Source organism: Rhinopithecus roxellana, chromosome 20, assembly GCF_007565055.1.
Source record: "Rhinopithecus roxellana isolate Shanxi Qingling chromosome 20, ASM756505v1, whole genome shotgun sequence".
NCBI lineage: Eukaryota > Metazoa > Chordata > Mammalia > Primates > Cercopithecidae > Rhinopithecus > Rhinopithecus roxellana.
The window spans coordinates 23630864-23648157 of NC_044568.1; the positions used below are offsets into that span (position 1 = coordinate 23630864).

Genomic DNA, 17294 nt, shown 5'->3' on the forward strand with positions numbered 1-17294 from the left:
GTTTATAGTTTGCCCACAGCTGCTTTCATGCTACAATGGCAAAGTTGAGTGGTGGTGACAAAGATCAAATGACCCATAAGTCTGCAAATATTTGCTCCCTGCCCTTTACAGAAACAGTTTACCCATCCTGGTCTAGAGGGGCAGCATACTTCAGACAAAGAATCCCACAAATGGTGTGGGGGTGCCCTCTGGCTATAGATAGACTGGAGAGGAACTTTTGATGGGAAGGCCCAGTCTGGCCATGGCACCAGAAATGCCCCAGCAGAGCTTGGTCTGTGGACCCGGTATAGGGCCATCCCATGCTCAGGCTGAGAAGGCCGGCGTGACCTCAGGGTTCAGGGTTTAGGGCAGGGCCAACCATGGCTGCCATGAAATTTTCCCATTTGGGAAATTAGGAAAGATCTGTGCAGCATTTGACAAAATTGGATGGGAACGGGGCCAGCTGGGTAATCTCCACTCGGAGCCTCACCCACAGCCAGCTGGCTGTGCCCATGGCTCCCAACAATAACTGGGATCTTGAAGTCCTCCAGCATGGCCACTCATAGGGGGAGACACTTGCCCAGGGTCACACAAGGAGACCAGCACAGAGCCCCAGGGAGAACGCAGCCATAGGAAAACCAGCATTCCTGACTCTCAACACAAATGCGAGCTCTATGTCATAGAGGAAAATGTCGTCAGTCCACCTGCATCCTTCCTGTTGGGATAATTGTGCCTTGAATCAGCCTCTAAAAAGAATGTCTGACCTCAAGGAAAATCTGTGGAGTGAGTCAGGGAAAGTCCATAGAAAGTGGGGGCAATCTTTCAAGGGCTTGCCCACGGGTCTCCAGCAGCAGGAAGAACGCCAGGCCTGCTGTCATTTGCCAACAGCGTTCACTTGGCCCTGGCATGGTGCTGGGTCTCCGAGGAACCACGAGGGGTCGTCACACTGGGAAGAAACAAGGGTGTCTGGAAAAGGCAAGGACAGGGCTCCAAGGATCACCTCCAGCTCCTGAGGATGTCATCCGAGGGAAGGAAGTCCCTGTTTATCAAGGTCAGAGCCTGGAGCCTTTGTTTACAGACGTGACTGAACAATGGGAGCAAGTCCTGAGCTGCCTTCTGAACCCACAAATATGGGTTTTTGGCAAAATACCTGACTCGTACTCCTCAAAACTGTCAAGGTCATCAGAAACCAATGAAAGTCTAAGAAACTATCACAGCCATGAGGTGCTTAAAGAAACATGACAACTCAGTGGAATGTGGTATCCAGCGTGGAATCCTGGAATAGACAAAATATATTAGGTTAAAAAAAAAAAAAAAAAAAAAAAAAAACTAAGGAACTCTGCATAAACTATGCCCTCTGGTAAATAATAATGCATCCATATTAGTCCATTAATTGTAACAAATGCACCACACTCATGTAAGACGTTCATACTCCGGAAAAAAGAGGAGCAGGCATCTGGGAACTCTCTGCCCTAGTTTCTCAATTTTTCTGTAAATCTGGAACTGTTCTAAAAAATAAAGTCTAGGGAAGAAAAATGGAAGGGAAGTAAAACAGAAACTGGATACTTACATGAAATTGTATGCAGAACTCCAATCACACAGATCCAAGCTGATTTCCTCCCTCCATCCTCACTGCCCTGGTGGGTCCTAACACATTTACCCAGAGCCCAGTTGGGAGACCACCATCTTATCCTCACCTTGAGCAATTCACACAGGGCCCCAGACTGTCCCCTTCTCTTTGAGTCTCCACTGTCCTCACAGGTCACCGGTTACAGAACTGAGGCACAGCTTCTTGCCTCTCGTCCAGCTGTTCATCATGCATCCTCCAGCCCCTGGGCCTTAGTACCTCCTCATGAACCCACCTGCCCCCTGCACGCCACAGCCCTGCTCCAAGATGCTTGCCGCTGCCCACCTCTCTCCCACCCTGCCCAACCAAGGGGGCGATCCTCACTCCCTGTCTCCACTTCCTCCCCTTCTAGACTTTTCCCTAGGCTGCATCATCTAACTTCCCACCCTGTCACTGCCCTCACTGAGGGCTCCAATGACTGCACTGCTGCTAAACCCTGGAGACACTTTCCAGACCTTATGGGATGTGGCCATACCCTTCTGGAATCTCCCTCTTCTTTCTTGAGACCCCAGCCTCTTTGAGTTCTCTGGAGGAGTCCAGCCCTTTTTTTCTTTTTTTTAGAGTCAGAGTCTCGCTCGGTCACCCAGGCTGGAGTGCAGTTGCGTGATCTTGGCTCACTGCAGCCTCTGCCTCTGGGGCTCAAATGATCCTCCTTGCTCAGCCTCCCAAGTAGCTGGGACTACAGGCGTGTGCCACCACAGCCAGCTAATTTTTTTTTTTTTTTTTTTTTTTTGTATTTTTAATGGAGATGGGGTTTCACCATGTTGGCGAGGCTGGTCTCAAACTCCTGACCTCAAGTGATCCACCCACCTTGGACTCCCAAAGTGCTGGGATTACAGGGGTGAGCCACCGCACCCACCCAAGCCCAGCCTTTCTAAGAGTCCTCACCAGATGCCTTCACGTAAAATCCCTTGCTCTATTTGACCTTAAATCATGTGAGGCAGACTCAGTAGCATATGCCTGTAATCCCAGCATTCTGAGAGACCAAGGCAGGAGAATTGCTTGAGCCCAGGAGTTTGAGAACAGCCTGGACAACATAGTGAGACCCCATCTCTACAAAAAAATACAAAAATTAGCCAAGCTTGGTGGTGCACACCTGTAGTCCCACCTACTCCAGAGGCTGAGGCAGAAGGATCGATTGAGCTCAGGAAGGGGAGGTTGTAGTGAGCCAACACTGTACCACTGTTCTCCAACCTGGACTACAGAGTAAAACCCTGTCTCAAAAAAATAAAAAGAGGTTGTGCGTGGTGGCTCACACCTGTAATCACAGCACTTTGGGAGGCTGAGGCGGGCAGATCACTTGAGGTCAGGAGTTTGAGACCAGCATGGCCAACATGGTGAAATTCCATCTCTACTAAAAATAGAAAAATTAGCCAGGTGTGGTGGCACGTGCCTGTAATTCCAGCTACTGAGGAGGCTGAGGCAAAATAATCATTTGAACCCAGGAGGTGGAGGTTGCAGTGAGCCAAGATTGTGCCACTGCAGTCCAGCCTGGGCAACAGAGCTAAACTCCATCTCAAAAAAAAAAAAAAAAATCAATGTTGCACTTCCTCAGCGTGCTGGCCTCTGAGGCTGCAAACCTAGGTCCTGCGAGCCAAATGGGATCTGTGCCCTCGGTACTCCTAGTGGGAGCCTGGCCCCTCCCAGGCACCAGGGTATATTTTTTAATTGAATAGAATTCTATTTTGGGGACATACTAATCTTCCATGAGAGTATCATTGTATATGCATAAAATACTATTCTACGGGAACTATACTGTTCCTAATATTTTCTGTTTCTATGATTCTTTAAATGGAATGTTTAGCAATTCTAGCCTTCTAAGATCCTCTAATCTGTGGCTCTATTATTAATAATTATTAACTAGCATTTATTGAGCCCTGTTTCGTGTAAGATGCTTTACATATATTATTTTCCAAATCTTATTCCTTGGGACATGAACAGTACATGTTACACAGAAAAATGGTTCTGTGGCCTGAGAAGTATGGAAAATCCTGAGTTACACAAAGTTCACTGGAGTTCTTTTCTGCAGAGCTGTACATTGTAAATCTCCAGGAAGAGAATATTTTATATACCATTTCCTGTACTGGGCCCAGGGGTGTGCTGATAAATGTTTGACAACTGGCTGTCCAGGGGAAAGGGTTCTGATTTGTAGTACTTGCCAATTTCCACAGTGTAAATACTCTCAACATGTCTCATTTCAAGCTATCGATGTGATGTCATCGAAGGCCAAGACAAGATGGCAGAAGATACTCATGAGCGCATCATTATTTAGTATTTCCATCATACAGATACCATAAACACAGATAACCTCAAAATGTCGTCAAAGGTAGCAAAATAATTAGGAAGCGATGAATTCTGGGAATTTGTTGTTTTTCACATGATTTATTTAATTGTAAGTTTACATAATTTAATTTGTAATAATGGCTGTATTTAACAATCAGCTCACAAATATTTCTGAAAATTTAAGCTGGTTCTCAAAAGCCAAGCTGATACAGTCCAGTGCTAGCACACCACTGGCTAGGACCCATCTTTGTGTGGAACAGCAAAAGAGTTCAGTGTTTCCCAGAACTCATCTTCAAAGGTGCTGTTCTACTCCTCAGGGCAAAGCAACATCAGAAGCAATATTATTTCCGTTTTACAAGTGAGGTAACTAAAACTCAGAGAGGTTAAGTGACTTCTACAGGGCAAAAATATCCTTTGCCTTCCAATGGCACCAAGTCTATTTTTCCACTCAAAAAAAAAAAATGTTTTCTAAGTGCCTACTCTGTTCGGGCACCATTCTAGGCATATTGGGACTCTGCCAGGCAACTCACACCATGAGAACAATTCATTGGTGACTAGTCAGAGGTTCTTTCTGGCTTTTTAAAAATTTTATTTTGGGGGTACATGTCCATGTTTGTTGCATGTATATTACATACTGGTGGGGATTGGGCTTCTAGTGTACCCATTACCCAAATAGTGAGCATTATGGCCGATAGGTTATTTGTCAACCCTCGCCCTTATCCCAACCTCCCCTCTATTGGAATCCCCAGTGTCTATTATTTCAATTTTTATGGTCATATGTACCAATTGTTTAGCTCTTACTTATAAGTGAGAATACGTGGTGTTGGATTTGTTGCTTCTGGGTTAGTTCACTTAGGTTCATTTAGGATTATGGCCTGCAGCTCTATCCATGTTGCTGCAAAGGACATGATTTTATTCTTTTTTATGGCTGCCAGAGGTTCTTGATAAAAACCTCATTGTCACATTTAGAGACCCTGGCCAGCACCACACACACCACATACACACATGCGCACACATGCACATGCACACTTGTGTACACATTCTCATTCACACACTCTCACACGCAGCCGCCGCCACCCATTCCCAGTTCACGTCACCTCTTCTTTTCTAGATCAAGTCAAGTGTGAGTCGCAAGAACGCCAAGTACCTGCTCAAAGGAGAATTTGTGGACAAGGTCTTCCGGGTCGATGCAGAGACAGGAGATGTGTTTGCCATTGAGAGGCTGGACCGGGAGAACATCTCAGAGTACCACCTCACTGCTGTCATTGTGGACAAGGACACTGGCGAAAACCTGGAGACTCCTTCAAGCTTCACCATCAAAGTTCATGACGTGAATGACAACTGGCCTGTGTTCACGCATCGGTTGTTCAATGCGTCCGTGCCTGAGTCATCGGCTGTGGGTACGTTGTATGCCCACTCTGTCCTCCTTCTTCTCCCTCCTCCCTCCCTCATCCCCAACCTGGGGGCACCTCTCACATCAGCCACTTCACTGCCTGGGGTAGGAATCCAGTGAGTTCAGGGCAGTGATTGTAAGGCCTGTGTTGCAACTTTATATGATTTGAAAGAAACTCTAGTTCCTAACGAGCTCTGATCTGGCCACAGGCTGAGCTCTGACCCTAGTCCTAGACCTAGCCCTGATCCTAATCATGGACTGAGCCCTGACTACAGTCATAAACTTGGCCCTGATCCTGATCCTGGACTGAGCCCTGATCCTGATCATGGACTGAACCCTGACACTAGTCATAGACTAAGCCCTCATCCTGATCATGGACTGAGCCCTGACCGTAGTCATAGACTGAGCCCTGATCCTGATCATGGACTGAGCCCTGACCCTAGTCATAGACTGAGCCCTGATTCTGATCATGGACTGAGTCCTGCCCCTAGTCATAGACTGTGCCCTGATTTTGATCATGAACTCACCCCTGGCCATCAGAGGCAAAATGTATCTCACTACTCTTTGGAACAAACTCCACCCACTGCCTCTGACTCTCAGGACTAGCACACAAAGAGTGTAGCCTTTACATGTGAAGACTGTCATGGCCTGCCACCAAGGCAAAAGGATTCATCTCTAGGGGCCATGCAGGAGTGTGGGGAACAGAGCACTAGCCCCAAGGTGTGTCACCAGCCTGGGCTCTGGGCTCACGAGGTTATTACTCTACCTCTTCAGAACCCCCCAGACTCCAGGGGGTGCCAGAAAAGAGCTTCCCTCCTCACCCCCTTAGTCCAGAGTCTCCAGCCAGGGCCCTAGGACTAGACCTTTCAGTTGAGTGTGCGATCCTGGAGTTCAAGGGGATGCGAGAAGTGACACCACCCCTTTGGGGGCACCTTTCCAGGAGAGGGAGAAGCAGCTCATTGCTGTCCTCGGTTTCTCTCCCTGACCCCAACCCTCTACCCCCTCCCTCTTCTTCCCAAGAAGCACACAAGCCACCTGATCTCTTTGACCCCTTCAAGGTTGACCTGGCCGGGCTTCCACTGCCACCAGCACTTTGCCCCCATGCAGGCTCCTCAGAAAATAAAACAGCCTTTTCTTCCCAGGACCTGGGGGAAGTGGGGACAGAGCACAGCCTGAACCCCATCTGCTGTCTTCCAGGAATGGGGTAAGGGGCCTTGCAGTCACAAGTCAGTAACCCCAGGATTCTCTCTCTGCAGGGACCTCGGTCATCTCTGTGACAGCAGTGGATGCAGACGACCCCACTGTGGGAGACCACGCCTCTGTCATGTACCAAATCCTGAAGGGGAAAGAGCATTTTGCCATTGATAATTCTGGTCTGTGTGACTAACACTCCTGGATAGTCACTGACTTGGAGGGACGAGGGGAGGTGGATACTCCAGGTGCATGTGCTAAGGGAAGTCCAGGCTGACAGGTTTCACTGCCACTGAACCACACTGTGCCATGGAAGTAGTCAGTATCATGCGTAAAGACAAGACGGCTGGTCGAGGCAGAAGGAAGCAGGCAGGTGCCCAAGACATGGACTCAAGTCCAGGGAACAAAATCAGGATCTTGTTACCCAAGAAGTGATCAAGGGGCAGCAGAGGATGCTGGCTAGCTGCTCTGGGTACAGGTTCAGACAGATCTGGATTCCAAAGCCAGCTCTGCTATTCACCACCTCTAGAGACCTTGGACAAATCAACTAACTTCTGCAAGCCTTAGTTCCCTCATCTAGGAAGTGAAAATGCTTATATTTATATTGTATGGTAGCTGTAAAGTTTGAGTTAGATCATGTATAAAGGCAGCAAGGCCCATAGTAATTGCTCATGTGGTGACTTAACAAAAAATGTAAGGACTGACTCTTGGGAGCAAGACAGAAGTCCAGTGGAACTGTCTTTCAGAGAGATGGCAAATATATAGCACAGATGCCACTACTATGCTACAGTGCAACAAGGCAGACATCACTAATCTATCACAGCACTCTTTCCCTTTGAGCCTAGATATGGCCTCATGGTCTTTGTCAACACAATATTTCAGGTAGCAAGAACCAATACTGAACCCAACTATTGGGTCAGCTTCGGCCTCACAGTATAGGTCATGGAGGTAGTGGGTTATAGACTCACAGTTCTCAGCCCCAGTTGCACAGTGGAATCACCTGGGAAGCTCTTAAGTCAGGTTCTCTCTGGGCAGGCTCCAGGCATCAGTATTTTCTAGAAGCTGGTAACATGGCTCCTGCTGGGACTCTTTTTGCAGGACGTATTATCACAATAACCAAAAGCTTGGACCGAGAGAAGCAGGCCAGGTACGAGATCGTGGTGGAAGCGCGAGATGCCCAGGGCCTCCGGGGGGACTCGGGTACGGCCACCGTGCTGGTCACTCTGCAAGACATCAATGACAACTTCCCCTTCTTCACCCAGAGTGAGCCCCTCCTCTAGGGCCCTGGGAAGGGAGGCTGGGATACCCCAGACTCAGTGACTTGGGGCTCTGGGAGAAGAGTTACGAATCCCTTTACCTCTCCCTCTATCCCAGGGTAGGCCTGATGCCCAAAGGAGTCCTTTGGGTGAAGGGAGGGGCCCTGTTTCCATCCCAGTACCACATTCCCAAGGCCATCCTGCTGCCCCCTGCCACAATCCCCTCATAGGCCAGAGGGAAATCCCACTCCCTGCTGGGTGCCACCACTGTACCATGTCCCACCATGAGACACAAGCAGTTTCACCAAGATCCCATGGGCTTGGGAAAATCAAAGCCCTGAGACTCAGGTCCCAGCTAGAAATTCCCACAAGCCAGTGAACATGGGGACAGCAAAGTTCTATATCCAGAGCCAGGGTTGGGCCCTGACCCCACCTACAGACTGATCCTCCCCACAAAGAATGTCTGATGAGAGCTTTTCCCATACCGTGGGGCAGATGGCTCTCACTTGCAACTCCCAGTGCTGATGCTATCATTCAGTCATTCAGCTGCCCTAGAGACAGGCCAGTTGTCCTGAAGTAGCTTCCTTGTACATGGCATAAGCTCCCTGAAGGCAGGACTTGTCTCTCTTGTCCATTGATAGGTCCCCTAGCAAAGTGCTTGGCATATAATAGGTGCATAATAGCTATTTACTGGATGGAGGGATAGATGGATGGACACACAGATAGGGAAGACCCTCTTTACCTTGAGAATCCCAGGGATATTATTATTTATGATTATTTTATTATGCCCATTTCTTGTCTCAAAATGTGTTAGAATAGCTGAAAGAGACAATTGCCTTGTCTATCTCATTAACCCAAGGCCCTTTGGGGTACTCTGTTTGCATCAGCCAAGTACACATTTGTCGTGCCTGAGGACACCCGTGTGGGCACCTCTGTGGGCTCTCTGTTTGTTGAAGACCCAGATGAGCCCCAGAACCGGATGACCAAGTATAGCATCTTGCGGGGCGACTACCAGGATGCTTTCACCATTGAGACAAACCCCACCCACAACGAGGGCATCATCAAGCCCATGAAGGTTTGTAGGCCAATGGTAACAACGTCAAACATGGGGCTTGGGGCTCTTGGCACCCACAGGTCCTGCCTGGGGGTTGCTCTTGGGCCAGAGACCATCAAAGGACCATCAAAGCTCCCAGCTGGTCATGTGTTCATGGAGACTGTGATCCAGTGTCTTAGGGCAAGTTACTCGGGAAGCAGATCTTAAGGCAAAGATTGGGTATAAATCATTTATCTGGGAGGTGACCCCAGGAAGCCCCAGGAGCAATGACCCTTTTGGGGGGTCAGTGTGGAAAATATCTCAGAGTTGCAGCAGCTGAGGGTGAGGGAGCTGGGGTATTTATACACCCACTTCCTGTAGTGTTGACGGGGCTGCTTCTGGAGGTTTTACCTCTCTGGCACTTTCTGGCCTGCCCTGTGTCCTGGCCAGTAGAAATCCATCAGCATGAAGAAAACAGTGAGTAATTGTGGTGAAATGGATGGCCACTGACAATGGATGCTGCTGACAGTCAGAGAAGCCAGATCAACTGAATCTGGAAGAGGAGGGAGAGGACCTGTGGGGGGCATTAAAAAATGCCTCTGGAATGGCCATGCAGAGGACTACAAGTCCTGGGCCTGAGTCCTTCTCTGACCCAGCCCCATGCTGGGGCCTGGAAACACCAAGGAGAGGCAGACACAGCCTCCAGTGTCAGCAAATCTCTCAGCAAATGGGGAAGACATATGCATGAACAAAAAAAGTATAGCCAGGTGTAAGTGATACACAGCAGCTCTGAATGGGGAGCAATTACCTCTGCTGGGAGGAGTTTCTGAGAGAGCATCTGATTACCTTCTGTTTGGCTTCCTGAGGGATGAGTAGGAGTTTTCTAGGCAGGCAAGGGCAGGAGAAACATCTTGAGCAAAAGTATAAAGAAAAAGCATGTCTGACCGGGCCTGGTAGCTCACGCCTGTAATCCCAGCACTTTGGGAGGCCGAGGCAGGTGGATCACCTGAGGTCAGGAGTTTGAGACCAGCCTGGCCAATATGGTGAAACCCTGTCTCTATTTAAAATACCAAAATTAGCTGGGCGTGGTGGCAGGTGCCTGTAATTCCAGCTACTTAGAAGGCTGAGGTAAGAGAATCGCTTGAACCTGGGAGGCGGAAGTTGCAGTGAGCCGAGATCGCGCCATTGCGCTCCGATCTGGGCACCAAGAGTGAGACTCTGTCTCAAAAACAAAGAAAAAGCCTGTCCTTAAGGACCTGTGGGTAGAACCACTAGTGATGTCCTTAAGAGCAGGACCATAGTTGATCCATTGCGTGTCCCAAATGCTGGAAACAGAGCCAGGCACAGAGCCAGGGTTGTGGGTGTGGCCATGAGGCTGCTGGGATGAAATGGGGAGCAGCTGAAGACAGACATTAGGCCCAGCCGCTGTCTTGATGACCTCAGAAATATCACTTGTCAAGGCCGTGGGCCCCTCATCTATAAAATGGGTGTCATCCTGGTACTACCTTGCACAGTTGCTGTGCAGATCATGTGCCACCCACGTGCTTGGCCCAGAGCAGGCACTCACCATCCTTTTTTCTTATGCAGCCTCTGGATTACGAATACATCCAACAATATAGCTTCATTGTCGAGGCCACAGATCCCACCATCGACCTCCGATACCTGAGCCCTCCCGCCGGAAATAGAGCCCAGGTCATCATAAACATCACAGATGTGGACGAGCCCCCCATCTTCCAGCAGCCTTTCTACCACTTCCAGCTGAAAGAAAACCAGAAGAAGCCTCTGATTGGCACAGTGCTGGCCATGGACCCCGATGTGGCTAGGCATAGCATTGGGTAAGGGCATTGGGTAAGCATTGTTGATGAGGATGATAAGGACAATCCGGCCTGGGTGTTCCTTTGCCTGCTGGTCTGCGGCCAGGACTCAGAGAGGGGAACTGGCTTCTCCTGGCACTTAACGGGGAAAGTGACAGAGGCAAGACAAGAAGCCCAAGCTCTTGCACTTGGCAGCCTGGCATGTTGACCTGCCCAGGCTCCCCCACCTAGCATGGTCCTGGGCATCCAGAGCTTCTTGTCCTCTGTCCCGCCTTGAAGGCTTGTTCTCTGCACCACAGCTCTCACCAGTCCTATGTGGTAAGATCTGACAGTCAAGAGAGCAACCAATCAGATGACACACCAGAGACATTAAAACTATATTTTTGAATCTATCTCCCCCAAACCACAAAAGTAAGAAGTGTTCATTTCATACGGTGAAACAACACAAAGATCTACCGAGAAAACATTGATAACCCCCCCTCAGATAACTCAATGTTCGTGGCCTGACCTGGTCCTATTGCTCCTTTCTTTTCATGACCACACAAATATGTGGATGCATTTGTGGTGGGTTTGTTGTTGTCTGTTTGCTTTTGGTGTTTGGTTGTTTTAAATTTTTTTTGGATCACGTCGTGCTCATTTCATCGATATTTGCTCTTCTATCTTAACTAAATTTCTCTTTTACAATATTTAGAAAAAAATTATATAGTTCCAACAGATACTTTTTAGAGCCATATAATATGCAATAGTAAGTATAAATTCAATTAAATTTAATTTTATTGCAGATGCATAGCGGATTTTGCCAGCACCATTTACTAAATATTATAATAATAAGTCATCATTTTCCCACCTTTGTTATATACTAAGTTCTCTGTATATACCTGAATCTACTTCTAATTCTCTGTCCTATCTATTGTTCTACAGCAAAGCCATTCTATTTTATTCTACTAGCTTATATAAGTCCATTCTCCTATAAAGAAATAGTTAAGACTGAGTAATTTATAAAGAAAAGAGGTTTAATTGGTTCACATTTCCACAGGCTATAAAGGAAGTATAGTGGCTTCTGCTTCTTGGGAGGCCTCAGGAAACTTATAATCCTGGGAAAGTAGGCATGTCTTACATGGCCAGAATGGGAGTAGGAAGGGAGTTGTTACATACTTTTCAACAACCTGATCTCATGATAACTCACTATTATGAGAACAGAACCTAGGGGATGGTGCTAACCCATTCATGAGAACTCTGCCCCATCTATCCACCTCCTACCAGGGCCCACCTCCAACACTGGGAATTACATTTCGACATGAGATTCGGTGGCGGGGACATAGATCCAAACCATATAGCTTTACCCTAGATCTTAGATATACATAAAAGTCGTTCCCTTGTTGCTTTTTTATTTGACATAATTTTTTGTCAACTCTCATTTTTTCTTTTGTGAAATTTAAAATTTTGTATCCAGGTTTTTTTAAAACATTAGAATTCTAGTGTTGTCTATTATAAACATTAGTGTTTATATATTAATTTTGGTATAGCTAATCTTTCAAGGGTATTAAGTCTTCTTATTAAGGACAAAATATGTTCTTACATTTTGGCCTCATCTCCTAAGTTTTAGGACTACTCTTTTCATGGCCATTCTATTCTAAATAGCCTGTAATTGTAATTTTTGTTTCTCCTTTGATCTAAGAGTTTATTTAAGAGATTGACTTGATTTCTTTATTTTCATTTATAAGTCATAGGGTATTTTTTTGGTTTTGATTTAGCTTGTTCTGTGATGTGATACAATTGTATTTGTGTCCACTTCTTCCTAGAATATCTAAGTTTTGACTTTATGTATTTTAATTTTTCCACTCAGTTAACAAAGGCTTGCGACTATTTTACCTTCATTATGGCTTGTAACTTTTATCCGAATGTAATTGGCCAATTTGTTCTGCTTAAATATTTTGCCTTTAATTCTGTTTCCTGATGTTACATTTGTTAGTCCTGTTTTCATGTTATTCATATTCGCCTAATGCAATTTTCCAACTTTTACTTTTAACTTTTCCAGGTCATTTGGCATTAAGTTGTCTCTTGAAAACAAGAATGCATTTGGCTTTGCTTTTTAATCTAAACTGAAATGCTTTGTGTTTAACCTATTTACATTTTTCATCATAATTGATATGTTGGACCTTACTGCTTTTATCTTGTTTTACATTTCTCATTTATCAAACTTAATGGCTTTTTTCTTTTCCCCCAGCTTTGCTATACAGTCTATGTTTCTTTATTTTTTTTTTCTCCTAGATACTTGGATGAGGTGCATCCATTTTTATTTCTACCAGTGAGATTTACTTCCATCTACAAAATTTAAAATGTTTCCTTGGACCTATATTTTCTAGTTAAAACTATTATACATATACACACACCCATTGCTTTTCTATGTATGATAAACAAATCAATAGTTTGTTTTAATTCTTCCCATACCAGGTGTTTACCTTATATTGAGATGTTTAGTTAGATACAGTAAGTTTTCAAAAAAAAATTCAGGACATAAATATCTTAGTTCTTTGCCTTTTTTTGGATGGCAGGGACAGGTTCTTCCTCTGTCACCCAGGCTAGAGTGCAGTGGCACAACTATAGCTCACTACAGCCTTGAATATCTAGGCTCAAGCAACCCTCCTACCTCGGCCTCTGAGTATCTGGGACTACAGGCACACACCACCACACCAGGCTAATTTTTTTTGTTGTTTTATTTTTGTTTGTTTTTTTGTGGGGTTTTTTTTGGTGAGACAGGGTCTCACTCTATCACCTGGGCTGGTCTTGAACTCCTGGCCTCAAGCAAACCTCCAGCTTCAGCCCTTCCCAAAGCATTCAAATTATACGTGTGAGCCACCATGCCCAACCTTGCCTTCTAATAACACCTAGATGTATTCATATAATCCTTAGATTATAAACACTTCCCTTCAAAAATACTGTCAATGTATTCTAGCATTTAATTTTGTGGGGGCATCTGAGGCAAATCTGATTTTTCTTTCTTCAGAAGGAAACTATTTCTTTCTGTCTGGACTCTTTTCAGTTTCTTCACAGAGCCTTGAAATTCATAAGTGTCATCAGGATATGCCTAAATAATTGGTTTTTTTTTTTTCAGTGATGCCTGATGTCAATGACACCTTATAATCTGTAGGCTCGAAACTTTCTTCAGATCAGGAAAGTTTTCTTTTCTTTTCTTTTCTTTTCTTTTTTTTTTTTTTTGTTATTTCTTCTGCTCTGTTTGTTTTGGGATTTTCCTCATTGGTAGCAACTATTATTCCTATATACACGAAACATATATAGTTATCTTTCAATAGATTTTTCCTGATTTCTGAAAGAAATTTTTAAATTTTTTTATTTCACAAAGTTAATTTCTTTGTAATTACTTCATATTTCTTCCAGCTCTTTTTGTATTCCTGCCTGGCTCTTGCCCAATTACCTTTTCATTAATCACTAAAACAAGTCCCAGCTATGGTGTGGTGTCACCTGTTCAGCTCTGAAAGTGCATCTGATGGTCTCAGGTACCACCTTCAGTCCAGTGACGGCAATGTAACTAAGATCAAAGATATTATCTTGTTCTCCTGAATCCCTCTGTGTAGGTCCACTCTTGTCTGAGTGGCAGAGTGCAACGAGCAGTGAGAGAGGGGCAGGGAGTGGGATGCAGGGGACAGATGCAGAAGAGCCTTGTCCATCATGCTGAGGAGTGTAGACTCAGCAAAGAACACTGGAAAGCCATGAAACTCTCTCCCCTGGGCAGATACTCCATCCGCAGGACCAGTGACAAGGGCCAGTTCTTCCGAGTCACAAAAAAGGGGGACATTTACAATGAGAAAGAACTGGACAGAGAAGTCTACCCCTGGTATAACCTGACTGTGGAGGCCAAAGAACTGGATTCCACTGGTGAGTGGCCGCATCTGCCAGGGCACCTGGGTTCTTTTCCTTTTCCTTCATTCTTCCAACTGGCATAATCAATCATTTGGGGTCTCCAGGGGTATTAGAAGTGCCTGCTGAAGCAGCCGCTGGTTGGGATGCTATAGAGCTTCCATGCCTAAGTGTGGTCCTTGAACCAGCAGTATCAACATCCCCTGAGATCTTGTTGGAAGTGCATCTCAAGCCTCACCCCCCAAACTGAATCAGAATCTCATGCATGTCACAGTTTGAAAAGTACTGTCATGAAACAGGCTGCGCAGATGTCTCTGTGACGAGCATCACCCAAGGCACCTATTCAGCATAAAGCTCTACTCCATCCTGCAGGTTCTGGTCCAGTGAGCCAGAGATGTGCATTTAACAAGGGTCCCATGATTCTTAGTATCATGGCTGTTTGGGAAATGTTCCTTCAGAGGGTGTTTGTGCACCAGTTAATAGGTAGAATTCAAAATGTGAAGCAGCTTCCAACTTTGAGATTGTGAGGCTCTCCAGAAATTGTGTAATTTTTGCCAGAGGGAGGGGCAAGAGTTGGAGTTTTGCATCCTTTATCTATATGAGAAAATCACAATCACCCTCCAGGAGAATTCTTAATACTCCACTTTACCCAGGAGCCCACTAGGCCAAGGATCCCTAGAGCCTGCCAGGCCCACCCAGACTCACTTCTGCCAACACAGCTGCTGCCCCAAACTGTAATGGACTCCTGCATGTTTGGCCAGATCAGTCCTTGCTTCTTTCTCCTCCACATAATCCCATTAGTAGAATCTTTAACTTCAATAGTTTAAAATGTGGAAAATACAGAAAAAGAGAAGAAAATACTCCTCCCACCAATGCCACCATGCAGAGACAGTTACTGTTAGTACATTCTTGTATTTTTATGTTTTTTCTATACATATTTTTATACTTATGTGAGATTGTAATGTTTGTGTAATATAATATATTCCGCATTTTTACTTAACCTTATTCCAGAACCACTTTCTCATGGTGGTAATTTTTTTTTTTTAAGGGAGAGACAGGGTCTCACTCTGTTGCCCAGGATGAAGTGCAGTGGCACGATCACAGCTCGCTGTAGTCTCTAATTCCTGAGTTCAAATGATCCTTCCCACTCAGCCTCCTGAGTAGCTGGGACTACAGGCGTGCACCACCTTACCCAGGAAATGTCTTAGTTTTTTGTAGAGATGGGGTCTCACTATGTTTCCCAGGCTTGTCTCCAACTCTGGGCCTCAAGTAATCCTCCCTTCTGGGCCTCTCAAAGTGTGAAATTACAGGGATGAGCCATAGCACCTGGCCTTAAATTTTTTTAAATTATATTTTTAAGATGTAATTTACATAGTCATTGTCAGTGGCCATACATTTCATTCTTTTCCAGTGGCCTAATTTACTGACCAATCTCACTTAGGTTGTTTACCTTTTCAATTCTTTTATGATTAATTTATTATGTTTTAGGTATTTAATCAAATAATTAAATTTTTAATTTTAGAAATTCAATTACAATATTTTTAATGCACTTAGGTGGTTTACCTTTTTGATTCTCATAATCAAAGTAATACCTCAGTAAACCTTATGGATGAAGATTTAACACCTCCCCCCACCAAACTCCTTTCATCCAGAACACCATCCCGGGCCTCTGTTCCACAGCTTGCTCCTGCAAAAAGTGGCCTCCATAGGGCGGCCCTCCTTCCACACATCTTCCACCCCCAGGGCCAGCATCAGCTGAGCCCATAATGGTGACAGTCTTCTCCCCTGCAGGAACCCCCACAGGAAAAGAATCCATTGTGCAAGTCCACATTGAAGTTTTGGATGAGAATGACAATGCCCCGGAGTTTGCCCAGCCCTACCAGCCCAAAGTGTGTGAAAATGCTGCCCATGGCCAGGTGAGTCTGGTTCAGGTGGGAGGGGAAGGCAGCACCACCCTGGGGCAGGCTGAGGGGCAGAACTGCTCAACAGAGTCAGCAAGAGTTCCCCTGTACAATAGCCTTGAGGAAAATAACATTATGCCCATTTTACAGATGGAGAAACTGAGGCTCAGAGAGAATGTATGGGGAGTAGATTGGCAGGGCAGGGGAGTAGAAAGAGTGGCTTTATGAAGAACTAAATAGGTGAGTGTTGCAGGTGGGAAACAGCCATGGTCAGGTCTAAACCCAAAGGCTCCGTCACTAAACCTCAGACCACCCCACCACCATCACTGACTATCTCCTGTCTTTCACACTCCAGCTGGTCCTGCAGATCTCCGCAATAGACAAGGACATAACACCACGAAATGTAAAGTTCAAATTCACCCTGAATACTGAGAACAACTTTACCCTCACGGATAATCACGGTAGGCATCAAAGTAATCAGTTCAGACAGGCCTGATGGCCCACGCCTGTAGTCCCAGCTACTCAGGAGGCTGAGGCAGGAAGACTGCTTGAGCTCAGGAGTTTGAGGCTGCAGTGAGCTATGATCATATCACTGCACTCCAGCCTGGGCAATGGAGCGAGACCCTGTCTCCAAAGAAAGAACAAATGCAGTCAGTTGGCACTAACAGGGTCGGGGTGAGGTTGAGTCTTGAGGCACCAAGGTCAAAGACCAGGCCAGCAAATTGAGGGCAGGCTCCCACTGGGATTTTCAAATCATTAGATATTTTGTACAATTCCTGCCACATACATTGTACAATTGGTCTGTGCAATGATCAGAGACACTCCATCCAAACTCCCAAGTCCACATCGCCTGCAAGGAGCCAGCAAGGAGTGCAGAACAGATGTGGGGATGCAGGCCGTCAGCTCCACTGAAGAACTAGCCAAGGAGTCCCCTCCCA

General features: G+C 45.8%; 1 protein-coding gene across 1 annotated transcript in view; it reads left to right on the plus strand.

Moving 5' to 3' along the window:
* The window catches only part of CDH5 (cadherin 5), a 37983-nt gene that overhangs the window by 14898 nt on the left and 5791 nt on the right, over nt 1-17294 (plus strand). Inside the window, exons 3-10 of the mRNA XM_010355191.2 lie at nt 5001-5289; nt 6539-6655; nt 7572-7736; nt 8617-8804; nt 10350-10597; nt 14331-14473; nt 16247-16371; nt 16712-16817. Coding sequence (XP_010353493.1) covers nt 5001-5289; nt 6539-6655; nt 7572-7736; nt 8617-8804; nt 10350-10597; nt 14331-14473; nt 16247-16371; nt 16712-16817 — 1381 coding nt within the window. The remainder of the gene's footprint in view (nt 1-5000; nt 5290-6538; nt 6656-7571; nt 7737-8616; nt 8805-10349; nt 10598-14330; nt 14474-16246; nt 16372-16711; nt 16818-17294) is intronic.